This window comes from Lathamus discolor, chromosome 1, assembly GCF_037157495.1.
Source record: "Lathamus discolor isolate bLatDis1 chromosome 1, bLatDis1.hap1, whole genome shotgun sequence".
NCBI classification, from domain to species: domain Eukaryota; kingdom Metazoa; phylum Chordata; class Aves; order Psittaciformes; family Psittacidae; genus Lathamus; species Lathamus discolor.
The window spans coordinates 4872047-4899863 of record NC_088884.1 but is presented as its reverse complement, the minus strand read 5'-3'; the positions used below and the strand labels follow the sequence as shown (position 1 = coordinate 4899863).

Here is a 27817-nt window from a genome sequence, read left to right as displayed (position 1 = left end):
AACCCATGGATAAAATATTCAGTGGTACAATGATTAGCTCAACATTTACAATGATGAGGGCAGAGCTGATGGATGACTTGGGCTCCCTGGAACAGAACAAGTGCAAACTTCCCTGTTGCACAAGAAGGAATGTAGGTCAGGATGGAAAATGGGACGTGCATCCTAGAAAGCAGTGACTGAAGTGGATGAACAGGTCATTTCTCTACGTCCTTGCAAAGGGTTTCTCTTAGACTAGCCTGTAGTAGAAACAGGCTGACACCATTGTGCATCCTTGGAGGAGTGAAAGGGAATGGGTGAGTAGTACTCATGCTCTGCAGTCAGTTCTGGAAGGTCCTTTTGCATTAAGAGCACTGGGAGATATGAAAAAGAGCACTAAAGACCCACAAAAAGTATTTCTAGGGAGTGGGAAGCTACGAATTTCTCAAAAGGATTGTAAGAATCTCAGTCTGTTCGTTTATCAGAGGGAAGATTGGGGAATGACTCAGGATAACTGAGCATCTTCTCAGGGTAAAAACAGCAGGCTTAAAGGACTCTTTACTGTAGAGAATAGAAACAAAATGAGAATCAGTGAGCCAAAGCCAATGAATTCACATGAAAAATAAGGCCTGTACAAACTTTTTATGGCATGAGTGATTAACCACTGGAACAAACTGGCCATGAAATGCATGATTCTCCATTTCTTGGTGTCTTCACTTGAAATGGAAGGCCTTTCTACGCAACATACTTTAGCTAAAACCAGATTATTTGGTTCAATATAAAGGTAGATGGGTAGTGGCCTGTGATGTACGGGAGGTGAGAACAGATGATCTAATGGTCCCTTCTGACCTTAAATGCTATGCATTTATATGATCCCTGAGTTAAATGTCCTTGAACTTCCATTTTATGGCAAGATGAATGGCTGAGAAAGCTGGGAAAACATATGCAGTGCTTGCTGCACCAGGTTATGCACTTAATCTGTTGAAATATGGGCACTGGGGGCTGGGATGGAGCGACCCTCATTGCAGTCAGTAGGAATTCTGCACTTCAATCCCGTTGAGGAATAAAGCGCTGCAGAGAGGGAACCGGGCTTTGCTCGGGACTTCTCACTTATTCCATGCTGAAACAAAGAGCTCTAGAGATATCTAAAGGCAAATAGATGTGCCCCAAAATAGTTGCCTGCATCTCTGCCTGGTCACTGTCTTTTTGGCAGCGCTAATTACCACCCAAGCCTTGAAAGCGCATTGAGCTCTCACAGGCGTCGTCTGAGCACTGAGCTCTGTCTGGTTTCCTCTCATGTAATAAACTGAGACATATATTTAAGGTCTCAGGAAGAGCCTGCTTCATATTTTCTCCCTGGATCTTGCTTAACTCTTGATTAAAACCCTCAGTGACGCTGTTGGTGATGAGTGCTTTGGAGAAGCAGTAGTATTGTAATAGTCCTAGTTCTGTGCCTCTTGTTTGGGTTAGTTTATGTTCACTGCAGCTCGGGATCAACTGCAAGCAAAGGTTATCATGGTTCTCCCTGCCTCAGATCTTCAGGTTTTGGTTTGCATATTAACCGACATGACCTTATAAGTCTTCAGCTGATGCTATCACTTCTATTGATGCTGCCAGAGGCAGTCACAGCACTCTTGTAAGCTGAGATTTGATGGCACTGCATCACAGTTTAAGCTGATGCATTTTCTCTCCCAGCTGGGATGAGCCTGAAGGATGTGGACAGTCCGTGTGCTTCAAGCTGAGAGATGGTACCCTGTTAAAGGCAGTGGTTTAATAGTTTGTGATGATGGCCAGCTTTATCCTGAGCAGCATCAAGAAGCATGGCCAGCAGGTCAGGGGAGGGGATTCTCCCCCTCTTCTGTGCTCTCCCCCCTGCAGTCCTGCATCCAGCTCTGGGGCAGCAGCACAAGAGGGATGTGGAGCTGCTGGAGCGAGTGCAGAGGAGGCCACGGAGCTGCTGCGAGGGCTGGAGCAGCTCTGCTCTGGAGCCAGGCTGAGAGAGCTGGGCTGGGGCAGCCTGGACAAGAGAAGGCTCCTGAAGGGGAGACCTTAGAGCAGCTCCAGTGCCTAAAGGGGCTGCAGGAAAGCTGGAGAGGGGCTTTGGACAAGGGCCTGTAGGGACAAGCCAAGGGGAATGGCTTTAACCTGCCCGAGGGGAGACTGAGATGAGCTCTTAGGCAGAAGCTCTTCCCTGTGAGGGTGCTGAGGCGCTGGCACAGGGTGCCCAGAGAAGCTGTGGCTGCCCCATCCCTGGCAGTGCTCAAGGCCAGGTTGGACACAGGGGCTTGGAGCAAGCTGCTCTAGTGGAAGGTGTCCCTGCCCGTGGTAGGGGTTGGAACTGGAGGAGCTTTAAGGTCCCTTCCAACCCAAACCGCTCTGTGATTCTATAATTCAACGATTCTATGTGGTCAGTGCCTGAGAGTTGCGGGAGGAGAAAAGGAAAAGGGAGGAGGTGGAGAAGGCTATAAGGAGATGACCTAGGCCAACAGGTAGCCTCTCCTTTTGCCCAACATTTGACTAATCATAGAATCATAGAATCATAGAATAATTAGGGTTGGAAAGGACCTCAAGATCATCCAGTTCCAACCCCCCTGCTATGGACAGGGACACCTCTCACTAAACCATCCAACACAACAAAGGTAAATAAATAGTCAAATGGTCAATGGTCAGGATGATCAGATGTATGGAGTAGTTTCCATGCAGGAGGTGACTGAAGAAATAGGAACTCCTCAGCCTAGGAAGAGGTAAGCAGGGGTGTATGGTAGAGATTGGTGAAATTGTGAATGGCAGAAGGGGATGGATTGGAAGTGACTGTTCACCACCTCTGCAAATACAAGAATTACAGGGCATGAAATTAAACTGTTGAAAATCAAGCCCTGAACAAATGAAAGGAGGTGATTCCTTCAAGCAGCGGGCTCTGGACCTGTGAGACTCCCTGCCAGAACATGCTGTGGATGCAAAAAGTCAAGGATAAACTGGAAAACTAAAGAAAGATCTGTTCATGTTATAGCACAGAGACATATAAAACAGAATGAAAATAGACAAAGGCTGGGCAGCTTCTGGGGACATATTATATATAATGGCCTGTTCCCAGGCTGTTTGGTACCATAAGGCCTTGGCTGATGAAGTGGGATATGCGGAGTGTTGATTCCATCCAGTACAGCTGGTTTTGGGTGAAATAATGGGGAATTTTAAGTGTGATCTCATTGGAGGAAAGGGCATTTTCAAACTGTCTGCCAAAATTCCTGTAGATTGATAGTGCTTGTAGGGGTCCTATCCTGCACAAAGGAATTAGATCAATACGATCAATCCTTCATGAACTGAATCACAGAATCATAGAACAGTTAGGGTTGGAAAGGACCTTAAGATCATCCAGTTCCAACCCCCCTGCCACGGGCAGGGACACCTCACACTAAGACATGTCACCCAAGGCTCTGTCCTACCTGGCCTTGAACACCGCCAGGGATGGAGCATTCACCACGTCCCTGGGCAACCCATTCCAGTGCCTCACCACTCTAACAGGAAAGAATTTCCTCCTTATATCCAATCTGAACTTCCCCTGTTTAAGTTTTAACCCGTTACCCCTTGTCCTGTCACTACAGTCCCTAATGAAGAGTCCATCCCCAGCATCCTTATAGTGGATCCACAAACCCAGGACAGAGTGAGGGTGGCTGGGGAGAGAGATGAGGCAAAGATTCTCCAGGCAATGGGATGGACAGTTCTTAGCCCAAGGAGATGATAAGCATGTAAAGATGAGTTTTGGAGTGGTGATAAGGTTACACTGATGGAAGTGAACAAGGAGACCCATAGGATACCTGAGAGGAGACCTGCTCAGGAGAAAGAATCTGCAAGAAGATGCTCCTTGATAACTGAGGGTAAGGAGAGGGGTATCTGGATGTGGATGGTGGAACAATATGACCATAGCCATCACCAGCAGAAACAACTATTAACTTCTCCCTGTGTGTGTGTTAGCTGTTCAGGGCTCAACCAGGAGTCTTCAAGTGATACTGGACTTTGAGAAAGCCCATTGCAGTGACATGAATTCCATTATAGGTCCCAATTAAATCTATATATAGTCTTTATAGAGCCTGGGTAACTATGTAGCCTTTGCTCAGCCGGCATGCTTCAGTAACCACACAAGCACCAGCTCTCATTAAGCCTTGGCTGGCCCTCCATTAATTGTGACATGAGGCTCTCTATTTTGAAGGCATTTGAACACGAACATAGAATCATAGAATGGTTTGGGCTGGAAAGGACCTGAGAGATCATTTAGTTCCTGTGGGCAGGGACACCCCCCACAGTCCCATTTAGTCAAACCTCATTTGTTTTACAGTTTGGAGACTGAGACACTTGGCCATGGATTAAAGATTTAGTGGTAAACAAGGAAGGGAGATCTAAAGCTACCTGGAGCCAGAAGGGAAAACACAGATAGAATACTACAGGCACAGAAAGCTGGCCAGAGCTGATGGTTTTCAGGGTAGGCAGGAAGGTGGCTGTTTTCTTCAGGCTTGGGTAAAATCACTTGACACTCTCTCCACACCTCTGAGCTGGTGAACTGTGTTTTTTACAAGGGATAAGGATTCCTAACACATTTCCTGCCTAGTGCAGAGAGCACATCAGCGTGCTGATGGGATGCACTGTTGCTATCCCAGATGAAGTGATAAATACTCTATCCCTGGCAATGTTCAAGGCGAGGTTGGAAGGAGACTTGGGTGACATGGTCTAGTGTGAGGTGTCCCTGCCCATGGCAGGGGGATTGGAAATGGATGATCTGACGGTCCTTTCCAACCCAAACCCTTCTATGATTCTACAATAAGGAAAAAAACAAGAGGGAATTTGAAGGAATGCTAAATGTGATTTAACACTGAAACCTCCGGACACACACTCTTCAATCTCCAGGTTGCCAGCCATACTCAGAACAACATGGTGTGTCTCTGGCTTCTCCTTGAGTATTGATGCTTTTGAGAGAAGAGTCATTGTGGCACTGGAGACTTTGAAGAAGGGACAGCACAGGGTGTAGGTTGAGAAGTTGTGAAAGGGGAACCTGGGAAGCAGCCAAGCCTTCAAAAGAAGGTCTGAGATAATCTCTGTTCTCTTGAGTTTCTGTTCCTTTGTAAGTAAAGCCAGATCAGGGAGCAGGAATGAGCTTGGATGCCGTGAAGCACAATGGCTGTATGTACAGAGCAGATGGTGAAAGGCACTTGTTCAAACACAGTCTGTGTCTTCACATGAGGTCTTTGGAGTTCCAGGAACAGCTTTCTAGCTATGTAACAGTGTGGATTTCTTCTACCAGTCTCACATTTTCTGTCGTGACTGGTTATTCTGGTGCTACAATTAGGAAGAGGGGAGACTTTAACATGTTTGGAGATTGTCTGCAGTGGCAAGATTAGAGGAATAGCAGAAAATCAAGTATAGCATTGATGTGGGATTCATCTCACCTCGTGTTCACCATGTGCATTGTAAATGTCTCCATCTGACCTGGCTGTCTAGACTTCTTTATGTTCAGTGGATAGACATAGGCACGTACGATGTGTGATTAATCTTATCCCTGGTAGACATCTAAAACAGAGCAGGCAGATCCTACCCTGCAAAAGGTCTTTCCTTCAACAGAGCCTGTGTTTCTATCTTAGACTTGGACACTGATGTTACAGACAGACTTTGGTGAGAGCACATAACCCTTGCTTTGCATGCATTCCAGAATAGAGTCTTGATGAATCAGAAATGAAGCCTAGCACGCTTTATGTAGAAGACACTTAACCTGGCTTTTCTGAGCCAGTTTAAAGCAGGGTCCTGCCAAGGGGAGCATGGAGAACTGCACTGCAAGGAATGCAAAGAAAATTAAGCTGTTGCAGAAGCACCAATAGAAATCTCATTGTGAAAGCAAATGACACCTTTCAGCCTTACCCCAAAGGTTTCTGAGGTTATTGCCAAAGAGACTGCGGGCACCAAATCTTCCTATATCTCATCTTGCTTTACCCCTGTTCACATGAATGGTGTGTGAATGTGGCTTGGATTTTGCTCTGGCAACATCACAGTAAAGACACCTCTCACCAAAGATGTGCAGGACAGCTCAGGGCAGCAAAGAGGGGAGGAGAACCAGCACACACGCAACTGTAGGTAGGAAACCCTCTGTGAGCAAGTCTATTTGGACAGGTAATTTATCCTGCCATGCAGTGGGACATTGACCCCCAGTTTAATTATTGTGTCATTTGTCCTTGACAGCTACTACTGCTTCCAATTAACTCCCCTTAATTAAAGCCTCCAGTTTTCCAAGTAGGTAAGCATGGATTTACTGGGAAGAGTGTTACAATGAAGAGGAAGAGCGTTGGGGTGTCTGATGAGATATGACATTCCCTGTCCCAGTGGGATTGGCAAGTTATTTACTTATCACCCTGGAGTGGCAGGCTGGAATCATACCAGATCCTCATCTCTATCCCTGCAGGAGCATCCCCTCTCCCACCAGTTTTACAGCCATCTACCTGTGTGTGAATCCTGTTCTTTACCAGTATAAATAAGACATCCTTCAGCTCCCTGGCTTTGCTTTTCTGTGTCCCTGCTTTTTGTAGGTCAAGTGGATGATGCTCAAGGAATTCAAGATCCCTTTGTCCACAACTCAGGCCAGATTCAAATTGGCACCCTGGGATGCCATGCAGGTGACCAAACATCCTCACTGACTCTCTTAAGAGAGCAGACTCTGGTCTCTTAGGTGCTTTTTCTGCCTTGCTCTATTTAATAAACTGTGTTATCATGAACACTCTATTCAAGGCTTGGAAATCAAATAAGCTCCTCTCTTAATCTTTCTGCAGTTTCTCAGGGCTGGCTTGAGTCTTGAAAGATAGGGGCATTCACAGAAGCAACATGGCTTGACAAAGCCACTGTTCAGTGTTTTGGAAATGTATCTTTTGACTGTTGGGGAAGGAAATTGGCTACTTAAGATGCATTTTTGTACATTTAAATTGACTTAGTCCATCAGCCTGAATAAATCCCACCGCTGCATTAACATCCAATTATAACGGCAGAGATTGAGCAATGATTCACGTTTTGACCAGAATGTTGGCAGTTTAAGGGGAAAAAAGAAAAAAAAAGAAAGATATGTAATGTATATTGAAATAAAAAAGTCAAAAACGGGAGCCAGAAAATTATGACTGAGCACATAGCAGGAGCTGTGAATATATAATGGCAGAAGCAGGAGCCAAATTTCTAACAGGATTAGCTGTTACTGTCTATCAGATCCAAACCCCTCAATCATTTTGTTTTAAATGACTTGCTCTAACTCATTCATACCAGGGTGGAAGTGAGGCTGGGAGCTAGAGAAGCTGTAGTTTAGGCTGGATCAGATGTGAGATGTTGTGTGAAAAGCTCTGGAGCTGGATATATCAGGCGAGAGATGTGAACTATGCAGCACTTTGCAGACCTTGTCCTATTCTTCAAGATGTCCTTGTGAGCCACAAGCTCCTGAATGATTTCTTTAGGGACCGGTGAATGAATGTGTTGATGAAGTAAAATATCCTTTCAAATCCTGCTGCAGCAGCTGGACCTGCTCATCATTTTCTTGCTGCCCTTGAGAAGGACATCAGATTCACTTAACTGCTTGTCTGACCACAGCTCTGGGATTGCCTTTCACTCTTGATAGCGGTGAGTAGGGGACACTCTAGATGGTGAAGATGTCTAAGGAATACAGGTCCTGACCCTTTGGTCTCCCCTCGTCAAGCAAGGTGCTTGTGGTGTTCCTAAGTCTTCCACATCCTCACCTGCACAGCAGTGATCTTGGAAATCCTGTGGTGGGATAACTGCTCTGTGAATGCTGCCTATCTCAAAGGGGATCAGAGATCTCTCTGGTCTGTTACGGACAGAGCCTTGGAAGCACAGCAGCTCCTAGATGTCCATCAAGCTTGTGGACAGGAATATATATTACACCTGGCAGTGTTTAAGGCCAGGTTGGACACAGGGGCTTAGAGCAACCCGGTCTAGTGGAAGGTACCCCTGCCTGTGGCAGGGGCTGGACCTGGATGAGCTTTAAGATCCCTTCCAACCCAAACCATTCTATGATTCCATGACTTCTTCTGTATTTCAATGAACCCCAAGTCTAAATATGTTAATAACCTAGTGCTCTAGAATCAGGTCATTCCTGGAATTCTTACATGAACTTGAACTTGCTCAGATGCTTTAAGCCCACATCCTCAAAGACATTTAGGTAGCACCTACTTCATCTTCATAAGACTCACTTTCAGCTTCTGCTCTTGTTGGTAAAATATGGATACGTGCTTTCATTGATGAAATGGGGATAAGTGCTTCATTACATGTAGGATATAAGCCCTTAAAACAACAGCAATCTCTTAAATTTCTGTATCACTTTAACTACTGAAGGAATATAAATGACTTCTAACCTGTCTCATAGTGCCCCCAAATGAAGGACACTTTGCTTTCGTTAATCCTCTGTCTGCTGAAACCATGCTTGTATTTGCAAATGTTGACTCCAAGTTCCACGCTGATGAAAGAGCAGTCATAGGGAACTTCACCGAGGCTCAGAAATGACCTTGAAAAGTTGGTTAGACTTTCCAGTGATGGAGAAGGGGTGGAAGGAGTAATCACAGCCTGGTTGACAATGCAGATTTCAGCCTTCAGTGCTGTCTAGTCCCCTCATGGCAGTGAATAATGTTTAAACCCCTCACCCCTTGTCCTATCACTCCAGTCCCTGATGAAGAGCCCCTCTCCAGCATCCGTGTAGCCCCCTTCAGATACTGGAAGCTGCACTGAGGTCTCCACGCAGCTTCTCTTCTCTCTGTAATTGGGAGGGTGCATGGACTGTTCTTTTCCAGCTATTTGAGGGGCAGCATAAAGAGCTGATGGCTCCCAGGAGGCACAGTCAGTCCTCCAAACATTCAACTTGGAAAGCTGAACTGAATTAATTACAGTTGATGTTGCAAAGGAAAATAAGACCTCTGATGTGCCTTATTTGCTTGATGCTCTTTCTTCTCCTCCACTGCAGACCCGTAGGTGGCTTTTCCTTTCAGTCGCAGCTCCTTTGTTTTTTGTGGTTGCTTTCTTTATTAATTAGAAGGTCTGACACTTGCAGCCCAAGACATTTGTCAGCAAGGTACAGTTTTAATTAATCTCACAATAAAGCTACTCGAGGTGAACTCATAAAAGGTCTCATATAGCAGGAATAACACATAGCAATGCAAATGGTGACACCACGACACCTACTACTCTGGTGTGCTTGACAGGGTGTGGGATGTAGCGTGGTGCAAGCTCTATACTCTATAGCTGTGCTCTTTGGCATGATCTTCAGGTCCTTTCCAATCCTAACTATTCTACGATTCTATGAGCAAGGTGTGCTCCTACACAACAAACTACATCCTATAGAGACCAAGTACCCTAAATAGACTGAAAAGGAAGCATTTCTGCAAAGATAAAGATCTGGATTCCCAGTAGGTTCCTCCTGTCTCTGAAAAGAGCTTAGGTATCCTTTGATGGCTAATTAAATGATGATGATGATGATGATGATATTTATAATAATAATAATAATTATTATTATTATTACAGAGACTGCTTTTTATATACTCTTTTTGCCACAATTTAGAATCATAGCACCATAGAATCATAGAATAGTTAGGATTGGAAAGAATTTCAAGATCATCTAGCTCCAACCCCTGCCACGGGCAAAGAAATAGCAAATTTGAATATTCTAGGACTTCTTTTTTATACATAGGTCATAGTCACAAGTGGATTTTGACTTAGAACATTCAAACCCAGCACCACTACATGTTGGAAAAGGGCATGTTCTGCTCTAAACTTCTTAACCAAGGCTCACTTCTATAAGGCAGATGTAAACTAGCTCAGAAACTGAGATGCAGAAAAACTATTTACAGCTAATGAGGATAAATCGAGCAGCGCCATATGTTAAACTGAGGGTATTTTGGGTAGGAACTTCATAGCCAATCCCAACTGTGTTCCCAAATTTCTAATTACAAGGCGGAGATTACACCATCGATTGCATCTGGATTGAGGGATGTCAGATTTAGTCTTTCAGAACTGAATTATCTGCCTCTTCTGCAAGTTCACAGCACAGACATGGTCTAATAGGTGGGAATTAAAAGAGGTGATCCTGCCCCTCTACTCTGCTCTCATGAGACCCCACTTGCAGCACTGTGTGCAGTTCTGGTGTCCTCAACATAAGAAGGACATGGAGGTCTTGGAACAAGTCCAGAGGAGGCCACGAGGATGATCAGGGGCTGGAGCAGCTCCTGTATGGAGACAGGCTGAGAAAGTTGGGGCTGTTCAGCCTGGAGAAGAGAAGGCTGCATGGAGACCTCAGAGCAGCTTCCAGTGTCTGAAGGGGGCTACAAGGATGCTGGAGAGAGACTCTTCATCAGGGACTGGAGTGATAGGACAAGGGGTGATGGGTTCCAACTGAAACAGGGGAAGTTCAGGTTGGAGATAAGGCAGAAGTTCTTCCCTGTGAGGGTGGTGAGGCTCTGGCACAGGATTGCCACAGAAGTGGCATATTCTCCATCCCTGGTGGTGTTCAAGGCCAGGTTGGACTGAGTCTTGGGCAACCGCTACTGTGACGTGTCCCTGCCCATGGCAAGGGGTTGGAACTAGATGATCTTAAGTCCCTTTCCAACCCAAACCATTCTATGATTCTATGAATGGCCAACATAAGAAATTATAAGGTTACCACCCCTTGATTTCTCCTTTTAAAAACTTGTAAAACTTTCTGGATGCAACACAGGCTGCTGGGTTCAACATAAGGCTAATTGGGTGAAATCCTGGTGCATACCATTTATTTTTGATGAACACCTGCTAACTTCATGACTGAAGCTTAAGGAAGATGGAACAACTACATTCATGACCAAACCATTCTACTTTTGAAACTTCTTGATACTTCCAGAAGTTCGAATGACTGGCTCCCTGTTTTGATTTTCTGATGTTCTTATGCTCATGGCAATAGATTCAAATTGAGAAAGGTGTTTTTGTGGTTTGTTTTAGGGTGTTTTTTCCACATTCTCCCTTTTTTATTAGAAGCTTTCAGCAACTGTAGTTGGTTTCCTTGGGTGATTTGACACGGGCAGCAGTGCAATGGTAAATAAACCCCACCATATTTCTATCTGAAGTTTTCTACAGCTATTGCCAACTTCCAAAGGTAAAAATAGAGGGGTTTAGCTTTTCCTCTGGATAGGGGTTAAGAGACAATTTCTGACACAACCAGAAAAGGTCTCCATAAATAGCTGGAACTTTGCCTGATATATATTGATATATAAAGGCAGTTCTTGGTTCATTTACAGAGGCAATCAGAATGACTCTTAATCTGTCACTTCACAGCTCAAACTCTCTTGAATGTGGAACCAAGTAAGAAATTGCCACTAGGATCCAGGTGTATTTCCTTGTCATTTGTCACAAGGAGCTGTTCTGCCATTTACAGTTGGCAGTTCTCAGTGGTGTTTCATCAGTATAATACCACACTATATCAGCCGAAGGAATAAACTGTCCTTGCTGACATGAGCTGGGGTGAAGGCTCTGGCAATTGACTGTGTATTATAGAAGCTCTCTGAAGCTTACTCAATGGAAAAAAAAGACTATCAGGTCGTTGGGCCCAAATTGTATGTTTGGCTTCAAAAGAAGTAAGGGGTTTACAACACTTAATAGGAATCAAAAGGCTCTGGTCCATTAGACAGAAAGTCAGGCTAAGCAGTTCCTTTTTTTTCTTTGAATTCCCTGACTAAAATACTTTAATTAAAAAGAAAGAAAGGAAAATAAAATAAAATATAATGCAGTATTTTGGCAGTAGGTGGAAATCCTCCTCTCATGCCTTTAGAGCTGTGAAGTCAGGATGACAACAAGCTCATCAACACCCAGGCTTTTGTCCTTTTCCTGCTGGAAACAACCTCTTCAGGGATGGGACAACTGATGGTTGGAAAGATGCACAGGCAATGGGGAGTGGAGCTGATGCTCTCCTGGGACCAGTGGTTGTGTGCAGGGCGTCACGGGAGGCAGACAAAGACATCATGAGACCACAACCAAAGTGTAGGAGAGCACTGAGATCCATCGAGTTTAACCTGATACAGAAGATCACTCACAGTTTAACCATCTCAAGGTACCATGTCACCACAGACTGCTCACAGTCTGAGTGATTTGCTGATTCCCTATAAACTGTGCAAGTGAGATGACCTGGCAATGAGGTGTGGAAGGCCATGAGGAAGAGGGGAAGACCACAGGGGTTGTGTTGATCTCAACAGGGTTTGCACCAAGTTGTATTCTGGAGCACTCTGCAGCCACATTCCTCTGTTCCAAGCTTGCTGAGCTCTGCATGGATGTCCTTCTGTGAACCAGGGGAAGAGGACAGGGAGGGGGGCACCTCTGTCAAGTCATTATGGACATTGCAGGGCCTGACAGGTTGTCTTCTTTCCTCCTGCAGCTCACCCGAGTGCCCGTGGAGTCATGTAGCCAGCACGAGACCTGCAGCGAGTGCTTGGGCTCAGGCGACCCTCACTGTGGATGGTGTGTTCTTCACAACACGTAAGTACCTGCTGATGTTTGCCATCATCTCAGCCCTGCTTTTGCTCCAACCATCTTCCCTTAACAGCTGTAACAGCACATGGCGGAGATGCAAAATGCTATCTCAGTCTCTGGTTGAGCCACTGAGTCACACACATACCTCCAGAAAGGTCACTGGGACTTACTGGAGGAGACTGCTTAACTAAGAAGCATTTTTTGGAAGGCAAGGGAAGAGAAGGGTGGTAGAGACCGGTCAGATCTCAGCCATCTGATCCACCTGCAAAGTGCCTGTCCACCCTGATGTACTTTGAATCAAACCATCTATGAGGTCTTCTCTGTATGACAATTGCCTTATTGTTTCCATTGCTTAAGGCAGTTTGGCTTTGATAGCAGCCTAGCCTAGGCACTTGTCTTGGCACCTGCAAACTTCCACTGCTGACCCATAACTCTCCTCTTTCAGACTTTTTCTTATCTCCATTGCCCTTAGAGAGGAATTCCTGTAAGCATCATGGGGTCTACTCCAAGTAAGATTTCAATGGGACCATATGGTTTTTATGCTCACTGTGGGAAAATGTTGACACTGAAGATGGATGGGCACTAATGAGCCAAACTGGTTATTTGGCTTCTCTGGCCAGGATGCTGGGCAAGTTTCTCTCTATCTGCATTCTCAGGCTTCTGAATATTAGGCCAAAAACGGACCTGGTTTCACTACTGCATTATTCTACAGTACTGGCTTGTCCAGTGCCTCACAAGGAGCAAGAAATCCAGGTGTCCTCAGAACTGGGAGGTTAGTTCCTTGGCTTTGTTTTCTGTAGGCTTTTAAATGATGCTCTCAATCTTGGAAGTTTGCTCTCTGCAGCCTTCACTAACAGTGATGCTCTCCTGCAGAGAGCCCTCTGTTAAAGCTATGGAGAGGAAGGTGTCGTGTTGGCGGAGCTCCTGGCTATGAGTGGCAGGGTGGTCTTATTTGCCAGGAACTTCTCAGCAGAGACAATGGCTGGAAAGTGAATTAAAAGTGTCTAACCAACCGCTTCCAGCTGAGCGGGGCTCTGCAGGGTGCTGTCACTCCAAGTCACTTCAAGTCTCACAATGTCCTTGGCAGAAATGGAGTTTTTTTCTGATGGACCTTGCTATTTCAGCATGTCTGTCTTGTACCATTGAGTTCACCTTCAAACTCTCTTGGTGCCCACAGTGATCCAGTTGAAGTGATCCTCTTTGCTATCGCTGCTTTCTGGGACAGAAGGAAAGGGAGCAAACCTGTACCATAATCTAACCTTCTGTGGATGTTCTAACTTGTGTGACCCTCATCCAAAGCCATGACACTGCTTAACTTTAGATCAGAACTAGGTGATCCATCCCAAAACCTGTTCAAAACCTTGACTCAGGCTCTGGAACTGTTCAAGGGATCCTTGGCAATCGATTCCCTGAGTTGTGTTTTGGTGGGCATGAACCCATGAAACTTTCACCCTCCTGGCCTGAGGATATTTCTAATTGATAGACAGCTCTATAATATGTTTCCATCTCATCTTATCCTACAGAGCACGGTGTGTTTTGCTGTCAATGGAGGGACAGCACAGACTATGTGCAAACAGTATAGAGAAGCATGAATCTGGCTCTTGATTGTACCACACCAGTGCTAGATAGTTCATCTGCTCTCCAGGGTCAGTGGCAACAAGCAATCAATACATCCAGCAATAAATCCCCCAAAAGAGAGAAAAGGAGCAGAAACTACTGCAGATTCTCATTGTGAAGGAGTGTCAGCAATGTGATGGTTGGTGACAAATGAGGGTGGCAGCATTGATTCAGAACAGGAAACCCCCATACAGATTTGGTCCTTCAAGGAGACATTCGGCCTTGCAGTCTGGACCTGACTGATTCAGGATCCCCGTGTCCTCCTCCCTCTGGCCACTTAACCTGTTTCCTTATCTCAAAAGGAGAGGCACCTGTTATCGATGTAGAATCACGTACCTTGCAGCAGGGTCACTGACATTAATTCCCTGTGGATTCTTTGGAAACAGTTTGAAGGGAAATGTTATCAAGTCCCACTCCAGTCTATCCCTTCCCTTAGTTTCCATTGCAGTCAAGAAATTTGATTTCCAATCCTAGTTTGGAAGAAGTTTTCAGTGCAGCCTCAGGTGTTCCACTCTGTGTCTCAGTTTCCTCATCATTAGATAGCCCTGAGAGCAGAGGAAGCAATTGCATCCCATTCAACAAAGTTTGGCTGTGCAGGATATTCAGGGTAAGAGTGAATACCTCCTTATGTCTCTTATTTACGTCTTATTATATGAAGTCTCTCATTAGAACTTTTTGAACAGCAGAACTCCTTAAGATACATTAACAGACCTCAACTGAAACGCATTGTCAATAATTGTCCTGCACAAGGATGGTCCAGGTGCAATGTGCCATAAGCATTTCACTCGTGAGTGCTAGCGCTTCCATTCCCTTTTCCTTCCAGTCAGGAATCCAAGGGGATTCCTGCTGATGCAGGAACTGTTTTGTGGAAGGGATGGAAAAGTCAATTGTGCTGTGCAAGACCTGGGGCAGAGAGGTACTGGAAACCAGACTGCCTGCGGGCAAAGCCATGCCTTTTACTCATATTTCTCCTCCAGTATAAACCATCAAGAGGAACAGTGATAGATCGGGAGACAGGTGAAAAGTGCCACATGGGGTACAGCATCTGTCTTTCTGTCTCTCAGACCCTTTTCTCCAAACCCTCATTTCCAATCTACCCTTATCTCCTGCACATGAGAGGTCTGGGTACGCTTGGGGCCAGCTCCCCATCCATCCATCCATCCATCGCCTCACAGCAGAGCTGGTCTGTCTGCACCAAGGGCAGCGTGCCAAGGCTCAGGAATTGATTTCCACAGCTCTTGCTGTCCTAACCTTACACTGAGAAACTCGAGTCTGCTGAGAGACAAAGAGACAGACAGACCCACAGACGGTTGCGGGAGAAAGGAGGGGGGGGGAAGGATTGATTGGCTTCTGCCCCTAGGAGAGCCGATATAGAGCAGGTCACCGGAGCTTTTCATCTCTGTATCTTTAGCCCCGATCTTGTGTCCCCCCGCCTTTCCCTGCTAGAGCTCTGCTCCCCTCCTGGGCGCTGTTCAGGCCTCTTTAGGCAGCGATGAATCATTTAGTTGGTGTAAATTGAAATCGTGGCGCTCGCCTGCTGCATGGGTCTCCTGGGGAGGATGGAGGGCTGGGGTGGGAGCAGGGAGGGGGGGAACCAGCCTGAAAAGCTAATCTCTGGCACAGAGGCACTCGGTGCCTGGCTGCAAGGTCGCAGCAATGTCACCAGCCTGAACGGGGGGCTGCAGAGAGGGATGAGATCAGAGCAAAGTTTTCTCCAAGCCTGAAATGAATCATTGCTTACTCCTATGTCAGACAGAGCAATGCCCAAAGACACCATCCAGTACCTGACCACCCCTCTAAACCCCCTGTCAAGTTTCTTCTGTCTCCATTCATATCCAGATTGTTACCATCTTCTACTTCTTTTCCCCCTCACATGCAGAGGGACGGAGGTACCTGCAGGTCTTTGCTCCAGTGAAGGAATAAATCCTTCTGCAGCTGAATGAGCCCTTGCCCTCCCTGCCTGCCACAGCACCAGCTCCAGACATATGCAAGTGCTGATCCATGAGCCTGTGGTAACCATGCAGGTTTTCACCCCTGCACAATGTCTCTGGCTTATGCTTAACACTCCAGCTGCCAGGAAGATGGATATTTGGGGCAGAAGAGCAGCAGCATCCCTGGAGGGAGATGCAATATGTTATGAAGGGGACATATGCTGACCTTGCTGGGTGCGGAAGGACCTGGCCCAGGCTCTGCCACTCTTAGATCTTGGCTGTGCTGTCTCATTTCATAGAATCATAGAATCAACCAGGGTGGAAAACACCTTCAAGCTCACCCAGTCCAACCATTCCCCAGCACTGCCAAGGCCATCACTGACCCATGGCACTGAGGCCTCATCTCCACGCTGTGTGAGCACTTGCAGGGACGGTGCCTGCAGCCCTGCCCTGGGCAGCCTGTTCCAATGCCTGAGCACCCTCTGGGGCAGGAATTGTTCCTCAGATCCATCTAAACCTCCCCTGGTGCAGCTTGAGGAACTTCATCCTCTTGTAGCTTCTGTCTAATTCTGAAATGAATATTCCAACATGCACAAGCTGTCCTTAAGGAAGTATGTACCCCTCTAGGCACCAGCCTCCTTCTGCTCTGGAATCTGCCCTTGCTATTATTGGGACTCCTATGGCTGGCAGGTCATTAGTTGCAATCAGAAAGGAAAAGAGTCCCATTTTCTGGGAGGATTTGTGATATTTCAAAACTTTTTTTACCAGATTTCAGTGGCCAATTATTTTTTATAAGAAATGTTCTCAAAAGCCATTTTAGAAGGGACCGATTCCATTTAGTAATTAAGAGAATGATTCATGTGGACTTCGGAAGTTCTTATTTTGGTATTTTATTTCACTTTTTAGTAAATTGCTAAAAAAATGCAATAGGAAAAGTCACTCTGAAGTGAGGCATTACTTTTTTCTCTCTTTCTTCCTTCATTAAAATGAAACATTTGGACATCTGTGATTTCTTTCTCCCCCAAAAGTCTTTACCAGCTCTAGAGACTGAGCAAAGTAGGCCATCAACAAACACTTGGTTTGGAGGAGCTGACATCTGCTGCGGAGGGAAGAGGGTTTGTTCAAGCATCACCAGCCTGCCCTATTGCGGAGGGAGCAGGGACAGCAGTTGGCTCTGCTCTCCACACTCCTTTGCTCATCTGTGAGGACCTGCTCATGCCCTTTGGGTGTCTTTCTGGCACCCAAGAACCGCACCTAGGGACCTGAGCTGGCTCTGCTGGCTTTGCACCCCAGCTGCAGAACACATCTAGGAGAAGCCACCCTAATCTTGAACTATGGGAATAGGATGCAGTGGCCTCCCATAAGCATCCTCACCCTATGAATGAAGCAGTGACAGAAGACTCTTGGATATAGGCTGTACCAGTCACCTTCCTGTATCCGTCTGGCTCTGTGTTAGTCAAGGGATGACCAAAATCTGCTCCACACAAGCACTTAGGCTGAGCTGACCAATGATTAACTGCAGCAGCAGTGATGGTGTTTATGAGACACTTCACAAGCCATATAACAGTTTGTTTGTTTACCCCCCAAGAAAGCCCTATTTGAAGGGTTTTATCCTGTTCTCAGCAAGTGCCCCTCCACATTCCAGCTCTTCCCCTCTGCCTTGTAGCTACAGGCTCCTTGTGTACCCAGATACTTGTGTACTCCTGTCCCCTCTCCCTTCTCCTCACTGACTCTGTGCCCAAGGCTAGAACCCGGGGGCAGGTCCCCGAGGCTCCTGCCCCCCTGCTCTGCTGCTGGAGCTGAGCCAGAGCCCACAGCCTTTGCTCGCACACTCCCATCCCCATCCCTATCCCTTGCGTGTCGCTGGGTCCGCAGGAGCGCTGGGACCGAGGGGACTCTCTCTCCATCCCCGTCCCGGTCCCCATCCCCATGACAGTGCCGAGCTTCAGGCTCTGCACTTGCGCACGCAGGCATCCAAGCCCAACCTGGCCCGTCCGACCCCGACGGCTGGGGAGCCGTGCGCTGGTTAGCTGAGCGGACTGAGGGTGAGTGGTCACTTAAACAAGTTATTTACTAGGGAGTGAAGGACTGGGGGGGGAGGTTTCTTATCCATGCTCAGACTCATTGCCAGACCAGGAATAAAAAAGAGTAAATCACAGAGTGCAGGTCCTAGTGTCGCATCTCAGCAGGTAACTTGATGCGATGCTGCTTGCAGAGGCTCATTGATCGTCCCTGCCTTTAACTTTCTTGGTCAAAGTCTTCTGAATCACTAGAGAGTCTCGGGTAACCAAAGCTGCCTACACATGCTGCAATAGAACCTTTTCTGAAGGCTCTTTTTCTTGCTTGACTTTCTGTTGTCTGAAAGGCTACGACTGTATTTCAGGCTGAGGTTTTTACTTTCTTTTCCCCTTCACCTCCTCTATATTCCTTCCAAATCCTTTCCTCCACTTGTGCAGGGGAGTGAGGATACCTCAAGTGCTGCGTGGGGAAGGGACACTGGGAAGGGATGTACTTAAGGGAGCCAGCAGGGCAGAGGGGTGGAATATCACACCCAGTTCTGTGCCACTGTGAGCTCTAACAGATAGTGAGATAACAGTGATTTACTGGTTCTAACAGGGGCTTGGGATCCTATAGACCTTCAGCTTCCACTACAAGAAATCAGAGCCTCAGCTGCCCCTACTTTGTAAGCTCTATGCTGTTATATCCCAAGGTGCAAAATGGAGTCCCTTTAGTAAGGTAGCAATTTCCAAGTGCATTTACCTGGCGTGATGAGTAAGTCTTTACAATCATGGAACTTTTTTAATAGGAAAAGCTTCCTGTATCCTTTCCTGCCTTAGCATTGTCTTGCCATTGGGTCAGCTCTCGGCTCCACGCAGACCCTCTGGATGTCACACATACATGGCAATTTTCCTAATCTTCCTAAAAGTGGATCCGCCACACAAAGAACAAATGGCTTCCAGATCAAATCATAGAATCACATAATAGTTTGTGTTGGAAGGGACCTTAAAGCTCATCCAGTTCCAACCCCTGCCTCGGGCAGGGACACCTTCCACTAGAGCAGCTTGCTCCAAGCCCCTGTGTCCAACCTGGCCTTGAGCACTGCCAGGGATGGGGCAGCCACAGCTTCTCTGGGCACCCTGTGCCAGCGCCTCAGCACCCTCACAGGGAACAGCTTCTGCCTTACGTCCAAGGTATCTGAGGGCATTTCTCATTGCAACAGGTTTCCAGATACAAGCTATTGGTACGTGATGAGGTGTCCTGGGTTCAGCAGTAGCATTTTTCTCCTTCTTAGTAGCTGGTGCAGTGCTGTGGTTTTGACTTTCAGCCTGGGAACAGTGCTGATAACACCGATGTTTTCAGTTGCTGCTCAAATGTTTGGTCTGACCAAGGACTTTCTGAGCCTCATGCTCTGCCAGGGAGGAGGGGAGGCCGGGAGGAAGCAGAGACAGGACACCTGACCCAAACTGACCAAAGAGGTATCCATACCACAGCACGGCATGCCCACTATATAAACTGGGGGCAGTTACCCGGGAGCAGGAGATCACTGCTCGGTCGGGCTGGGTATCGGCTGGAGGCTGGTGAGTGGTTGTATTCTCTTCCCTTGTTATTTCCCTTATCATTATTATCATTGGTGGTAGCAGCAGGGGTTTGTGTTATACCTCAGTTATGGGGCTGCTCTTATCTCAACCCGTGGGAGTTACATTCTCTCAATTCTCCTCCCCATCCCTCCGGGAGTGGGGTGGGGAGGAAGGGGGAGAGTGAGACAGAGACTTCGTGACTGGGCGTAAAACACGATATGAGGAGAAAAACATAAGTTCTGAGAGGGAAAGTAATTGCAGGGAATCTTTCATTTGGTTTGAAGGCCTTTGATGAGTTGCTTGGCAGGGTTAGTGCTGCCTTTCAGTGGTGGCAAAGGTAGGAGTGAACCTGCTGTCAAGGTGTCTTGTCTGCAAACAGCGCTTGCTTTCACTCCTCCTTGGTCCCAGCTGGTGCTCAAACAGCCCTGCACATGGCCTGGGAACCTTTTCCATCTGATAGCCAGGGAAAGAGGAGTCATCTTCCCACAATTGGCTTTGGCACAGAGTGATTCCCACTTCTTCTCAGGTAGTTATTGAAACTGGAGACAGCGTTTCAGCCTGCGCACAGAGGGATGTGCACAGCAGGGGGGCTCCATAGAGTGACATTGACCCATTAAGCATTCTGCACTGAGCCCAGATAATCTTTAACCTGTCTGCTGATGTATAGCTAAAGTACCCATCATTTCACACCCAGGCATTGCCTCCACTTTGGAGCAGAGGAAATAGCCCCAAATGTGATAGCTCTCCCAGTGGCCTTTTGAAATGAGATCAGGGCTCTTAGTCCAGAGAGCAGAGGCAAATTCTTGGGAAGAGGAGCATGCCTATTGATGGTGATAAAGCCCCAAGTGAAACAGAGGCCCCTGGGAATCCCATTTCACTACAGATGGGTGATGGCATTGATTAAACCACTCTGAATCCTGGAGAGCTGCCTGTTGTGCATCCAGCACCACTGGTGTCTTTATATTCTCTAGACTGACGCATCACTGTACCTGCATGTTGTGCATCCAGCACCGCTGATGTCCTTCCATTACCTGGATGCCATCCTGTGCCTTTTTGGGAGCACTTTTGCTGCTCCAGTCTACCTGGCAGTGCAGGGCAGAGCTGTGCCCTTCACAGGTTGAGTATCTTGGTGTCCGTGCCTGCCTGAGGCAACTTGGGGACAGCACTGGGCACTGTGGACCATAAGACGCAGGCGTGTGGTAAATGTGTTTTGATAACAACCTCCTTCCTTGATTAGCTTATTTTGCTAGAGGGCAGTGGGAAGGGGTAGGAAGATAATTAGTTTGTGCAGCAGAAGCTTTCTCCTCATGCAGCCTCGTGAGTTAAGTGTCCTACTTGGGATTTGTCTCCATCACGGACACATTAGCAGCTCAGGTTTAGGGCTGCAGAGAAAGATCTATGGGGTTTCTTCTGATGTGAAACACAGCACACAGTCTGCTATAAGCTAGGAGGTGTGTCTCGTGCTAGGTCATGCAATGAGAAAGGGATAATGGTGCTTAGTGTTTTGGGGGGCTTCTAGAGGTCCTCCTGTAGGCTGGATGACCTTTGTCATCTCAGCATCACTCTTGCTCTGGGACATTACCCAACTGGTGGGTGGCATATCTAGATATCCCATATAACATGTCTAGGGTATCAGCCTTGGAGGGAACAGGAGAAATCTGTATGACCACTCTTAGCTGAGAAACCTTGTTAGATGTGCACTGGAGTTCAGACGCAAAGTTACAGGGGCTGCAGAGGGAAGGAGTGTACCCTGACTTAGGTTACAAAGTGGAGGTTGACAGAGCCAGCAAGGAAACTTAGACATGGAGCAAGGACTTAATTCAGGTGCCTAAACACTGATGTATGGAGAACATAAGGAGACTTTGAAATATAGGTGGTTTTATTTGCACAAGAAACTCCATTCAGTCACTCATCCATGCTGTCTGCTGCAACTGGGATGCCTGGGGGAGCTGAGATGTTCATCTAAGGCTGGCAAATAAGACACAAAGTCTACTCTGGAGACCCATTTCCCCTGGAACATTAAGATGGGGACCAGCTGAGGACCTCTTAAGTGACTTTAGACCCCTGGGTGTGGGCAACAACGTAGACCCTAACCCCAGCTTGGGGTTTCCTATCCCCAGATATTTCCTGTCTGGGTTTTTCCATCTGACCAATCTCTCTCTTCCCATGAATTTAAAATCCTCCAAGCTCCTAATTCAGTCATAGAATCATAGAATTGTTTGGGTTGGAAACCTTGAGGTCATCCAGTTCCTGCCATGGGCAGTCCCATGGGCAGGGACGCCTCACACTGGACCATGCTACCCAAGGCTCTGTCCAGTCTGGCCTTGAACACTGCCAGGGATGGGGATTTACCACTTCTTTGAGCAACCTGTTCCAGTGCCCCAGCACCCTCACAGTAAGGAACTTCTTCCTTATATCTAACCTGAACTTCCCCTGTTTCAGCTTAAACCTGTATTTTAGACAATAAAGCAGGGCAAGGCTTTCCTGCAAGGTTATGCCACTCAGTGTCATGATATATGGATGGTTCAGAAAACTGCCTTAGTTGCTGGGCTGTTTGTAGGGAATTGCTCTCTGTCTTGCTGTCAGATGCTCCCTGGTGCCTCTGCAGCCAATGATATGCCAATGAGGGAAAATGGCATGCCAGTCAAGCTCTCCCCAGGGTGGGGGTACGTCTGCCTTCCACTTCCACTGTTTTTTCTGTGACATTTCATCATCCTCAACCTGTGAAACGTCTTGGAAGGGATGGGAGAGAGGAGGATAGGGAAGCTGTTCCTACTAAGGAAAAGCACAGCAAAACTTTAAGGTTTGTCTTTATCCTCTCCATGGATCTGCACACACACCCCCCTACCCATAAATACAAACCATATGCCTCTGGGGAGACCTTAGAGCAGCCTTCCAATACCTAAAGGGGCTATAAGAAATCTGGAGAGGGGGTTTTAACAAGGGAACGTAGGGACAGGACAAGGGGGAATGGCTTTAACCTGACAGGGGAGACTGAGATAAGATCTTTTGCAGAGGAGGCCAAATCCACAGTGAAGAACAAAGGTGTTGATGGTGAATTTCTTCTGCCCCTGGCTATGAGCTTTATGTGCTGTGGGATATGGGGCAGCCCTGCTGCAAGCAGGCATGGCTCTATTTTGTAATACCACAGGCACCAGCCCCTGATAATGGAAGGAAGGACAGGTTTCTGATGATTTTCTTCCACTGTTAGCTTCCGTGCCTAGGAAGTTTCACTAACAACTCCTGCCTGAAGGGGTTAGAGGGGTTGTGAATACCATGAGGAAGTGGGAACTGGTGTGGGCTGAAGGTCTGAGACACTGTTGTAAGACAAAATCTGGGACAGTTTCTGACTGGGAAATGCAAGTTCTGGACCCCTTTGTGCACTTAGCAAAGGATGCCAACATGATCCACTGGTTATAGAATTTTCCATAGGGAAAAGACAGCAGTATTGATTTCCTTGCTCTGCTATAGATACCTGGCATGATTTTGGACAAGTTACTTAGGCATTTATCTCATCTTCTGCTCAGTTTCTTGTATCAGCAGCTAGTGAAGAGAGAGACTATTTTCTGGACACATTCATTGTAACCCTGAGGTGTTAAAGGCAATAGGGCGAATTGGCCTCTGGAAGTGCTGATTCCTTTTAGTAGCTATTGGGGGAACCTAAACAACTCTATCCCAGCTTTCAATAACTACAATCCTCAATTTCTGTGCATTTTAGCCCCTTGTTTGTAGAAAAGAAGTAATACTTCCTCACCTCACAAGCACCTATGGGGTCCAAAGCCTTAAAGCACTTTGGGTAACGTGTGGTTGCAGAAGTCTTATAGGGAGCTGGACTGGATGACTGAAGGCTTCCAGACAGTACTGGCTATGAAGCATAATGATAGTAATTTCATCTCAGCAGCGGTTGAATAAGGTTTTGGGTTTGCTTAATTAAAGCAGAAGGCGCCTTAGTAGACATGGCAAAGTGCAAGAACACGTGTAGTTCCTTGCTTAACCCAATGAACATACCCAAATCCCCCTGCACCATTGTCTGGCTGTTGGAGTAGGGGTGGCACCAGAAGGGTTAAGACAGGCAGGACAGAGCGGACTGAAGCAAGAGCCCCTGTGTTTCCCATATCTCATTCCCAATGCCTCCTGCCCCTCTAGCCCCAGGCAGTAAAGGAGATCTACATTTTAATTGAGACATGTTAAGAAAAGAATCTCAATCTAACCCACCCATGCCTGGAAGGCTTCTCCCTTGTTAGCTTGGTGCAGATGTTAAATGCACAGTATAGGGGGGGAGGTAGGGGTGTTTGTTATATGTCTGTTTCTCTCCTTTTTCCATCCCTGCTTGATTTCTAGCTGTGGGGCGGAGGGCAGAAGCCTGATGCAGTCAGGAAAAGTAGAGCAGTAAATGGCAGGACCTCATTTAGGTCTTCTCCCTCTCTTATAAATGGGAGTGGAATACAAAACACAGCCATGATATGCACTAAGCCATGCAAAGATGCTATAGTGCCTTGCAGTGGTGGACACTGGCCTTTGAGGATCTTGGGAAGAGAGTCTTTGCAAAAGGCTGTCTTCTCTCCCTCTGATCCTTCGTAGCAGGAATCTATTTAGTCTAGAGAAGAGCAGACTGAGAGGGGATCCCATCAATGCCAATCAATATCTCAAGGGCAGGTGCCACAAGGATGGGGCTAGACTCTTTTCAGTGGTGCCCAGGGACAGGACGAGGAACAATGGCCATAAACTAAAACACAAGTTTCATCTCTTTACATTGAGGGTGGCAGAGCCCTGGAACAGGCTGCCCAGGGGCAAGGTGGCAGGATTTCACCTCAGATAACACTTCCCTGTTTTGTCTGCTCCTTGCCTGGCCTGATAAGGTGCTATCAGAGTGCAGCATCTCTGTCAAAACCCACTGAGATGTAGCTGAGCCAGAGGTGGTTTATTTGACTCTGTCGTGGTTTAAACCCAACCACAAACCTCGTCCACTCACTCCCCCCTTCTTGCCCTCCCCCTGCTTCTGGAGGGACGGAGAGGAGAATCAAAAAGAATGCAACTCCCACGGGTTGAGATAAGAACAGTTTAGTAACTAAGGTATAACATAGATCACTACTGCTACCACCAATAATAATAATGATAAAGGAAATAACAAGAGGAAAGAATACAACACCTCAACACCAGCCAACCAATAACTCGCCCCCACTCCCCCCAGCCGAGCACCGACCAATACCTCGTCCAACCCTGTCGACCCAACCCTTCCGGGTCACTCCAAGTTACATCCCTGGGCATGACGTGCTGTGGTATGGAATACCTCTTTGGTCAGTTTGGGTCAGGTGTCCTGTCTCTTCTCCCTCCCAGCCTCCCCTCCTCCCTGGCAGAGCATGAGGCTCAGAAAGTCCTTGGACACACCAAACATTCGAGCAGCAACTGAAAACATAGGCATTATCACCACTGCTCCAAGGCCAAAAGATCAAAACACAGCACTGTACTAGCTCCTAAGAAGGAGAAAAAATGACTGCTGCTGCTCAAAACCAGGACATTATCCACCCCTTATTCCATACCATTCACGTCATGCTCAGATCCCACATCTTCAATATGCCATCACTCTTACATATATATATACATCTACATATACACAGAGAAAAACATCATTTCTTAGTGCATGGACCTATAAAGCTGCTGAGTCCATCTGGTCCATGATGTCAGGCGCCATCTCTTGTAACAGTCTCTCAGAGCAGGAGAGGCTGTGTGCAGTGTTCACACCAGTGAATAACCTGGGCAATAGTGTCCATTGCTAAGTCCACCCCTCGATCATGAGTCCGTCTCTGTGTCGCATCTCTGCCCTGATGGCCTGAAGTGCCATGGGCCCACCAGGTTCAAAATAATTCACTGTCCCCTTCAGCATTTTCTGCAGCTTGTTGCTGGGGACTCCATACAGCTGCCTTCCATCTCCAATGCTTCCAAAGCACTGGAGGGGCCCAGTGGACCAGGTACTCGCTCATACTGTCCCACACACACTGCCACTCATGGCTGTCCAGCCTTGGGGAAGATCTCTTGTTCCTCCCATATTGTGGTCTAACCCCAGACAAGAAGCAAACCTGAGTCTGCTTGACTTCTGAGATCAGACAAAATGGCCGTGGGTAGAACACCCTCTGTGTGTGTGCCAACATGCTGATCCCCATCGCAATCAGCAGGCAGGTCCCAAGGGTACCCAAAGGCCATTCAAACCCTTCAGAACTCTCCAATGCTGCTGCTGTACTTGTCCCTGGGGCTGGTGCAGCTGCTGTGCCTGCCGGCTCTCCCACCGCCAGCTTCTCTCTTCCTGGGTGCAGCTCTTCCTCCTCTGCCGTGCTGGGAAATGCTGCCTGGGCCCCTGCATCCTCCTGGGGCTCGGCGGGCGGCTGCCGGGGGACGCTCTCGGCCGCCGCGGGACTGGGCTCGGCCGCGGGGCTCGGCTCCTCCGCGGGACTCGGCTCCTCCGCGGGGCTCGGCTCCTCGGCCGCCTCCTCCCGCTGCTCAGCAGCCGCCTCCTTCCCGGCCTCCGGCCCCGCTCCCGCCGCCGCCTGGTCCCCGGGGCCGCTCTCCCGGGCCGCTTCGGCCGCCGCCGGCTCCCGGGGCCGCTCCCCCTCGGCTCCCCGCAGCTTCACAAAGACGGAGGCGAGGACAAGGGCCAGGGCGGTGAAGAGCAGCGGGACGGCCCGGTACAAGTCCACGGCCACGTCCATCTCTCCCTGCTGCTGGAGCCCACCCGTATTACAAGCCATTGCCATAAAGTACAGTGAAACAAAAACCTTAGCCCAAGCCCCACACTTGATAAACACGAACACAGGGAATACCGGCTCTATGTAATGTACTACATTCTGAAGTGCTGAGAGCAAGAGAAACAACTTTGAGAGCCAATAAATCAGCACTGTGACGACTATTAATCTGATCATCTCCGTCGTTATCTCAACCCTTCGTGCCCCACGTTGGGCGCCAAAAAGAACTGTCGTGGTTTAAACCCAACCACAAACCTCGTCCACTCACTCCCCCCTTCTTGCCCTCCCCCTGCTTCTGGAGGGACGGAGAGGAGAATCAAAAAGAATGCAACTCCCACGGGTTGAGATAAGAACAGTTTAGTAACTAAGGTATAACACAGATCACTACTGCTACCACCAATGATAATAATGATAAAGGAAATAACAAGAGGAAAGAATACAACACCTCAACACCAGCCAACCAATAACTCGCCCCCACTCCCCCCAGCCGAGCACCGACCAATACCTCGTCCAACCCTGTCGACCCAACCCTTCCGGGTCACTCCAAGTTACATCCCTGGGCATGACGTGCTGTGGTATGGATACCTCTTTGGTCAGTTTGGGTCAGGTGTCCTGTCTCTGCTTCCTCCCAGCCTCCCCTCCTCCCTGGCAGAGCATGAGGCTCAGAAAGTCCTTGGCCACACCAAACATTCGAGCAGCAACTGAAAACATAGGCATTATCACCACTGCTCCAAGGCCAAAAGATCAAAACACAGCACTGTACTAGCTCCTAAGAAGGAGAAAAAATGACTGCTGCTGCTCAAAACCAGGACAGACTCCTTGGAGGCCACTTCCACCCAGCACTTCTAAAGAGCCACCCACTTAATAATGGTAGGAGGATGACACTGGGATGCTTGCCAAGAGCTGTGCTTTATCAGAGAGAAGAAAAACTGCAAATATGGATGGGAGTGAATCAGCCTGATCCCTTCCTCATTTTCACCCAGTCCCAATCCTGCAAACAAGCTTGCAAGTAACTTTGAGTGTATGACCAACCCAGAAAGTAGAATGATTTTCCCATCTTCAATTTATTGTCTATTTTCAGGTATGGATGTGAATTCTACAGTTTCTCTGGCTAAGGTTTGATATACCTAAATATGAATGTGATTTTCTGTGTGGTAGGGACTTAATTCTTACTGGTACTATTAGAGCAACAATGAGTGTCTACTCTTTGTTCCTATCTCTGCTCTCAAGGACCAATGGCAAAAAGCTGACATAGAAGGTTTTCTCCTGGCTTTAACTTGTTGGACAGAGCCTTGGGTGACATGGTCTAGTGTGAGGTGTGCCTACCCATGGCAGGGGGTTGGAACTGGGTGATCTTAAGGTCCTTTCCAACCCAAACCATTCTATGATTCTGTGATCTGGAGGGGTTGGTGAGCAAGGAAGAGAGTGGACCCATCGCATAAACTCATCTGGCCAATTGGCGTAA

The 27817-nt window shown here is 47.5% G+C and overlaps 1 protein-coding gene across 1 annotated transcript in view; it reads left to right on the top strand.

Moving 5' to 3' along the window:
- Nucleotides 1-27817, top strand: part of PLXNA4 (plexin A4) — a 450672-nt gene that overhangs the window by 270412 nt on the left and 152443 nt on the right. The window contains exon 4 of the mRNA XM_065672631.1: nt 12395-12495. Coding sequence (XP_065528703.1) covers nt 12395-12495 — 101 coding nt within the window. The remainder of the gene's footprint in view (nt 1-12394; nt 12496-27817) is intronic.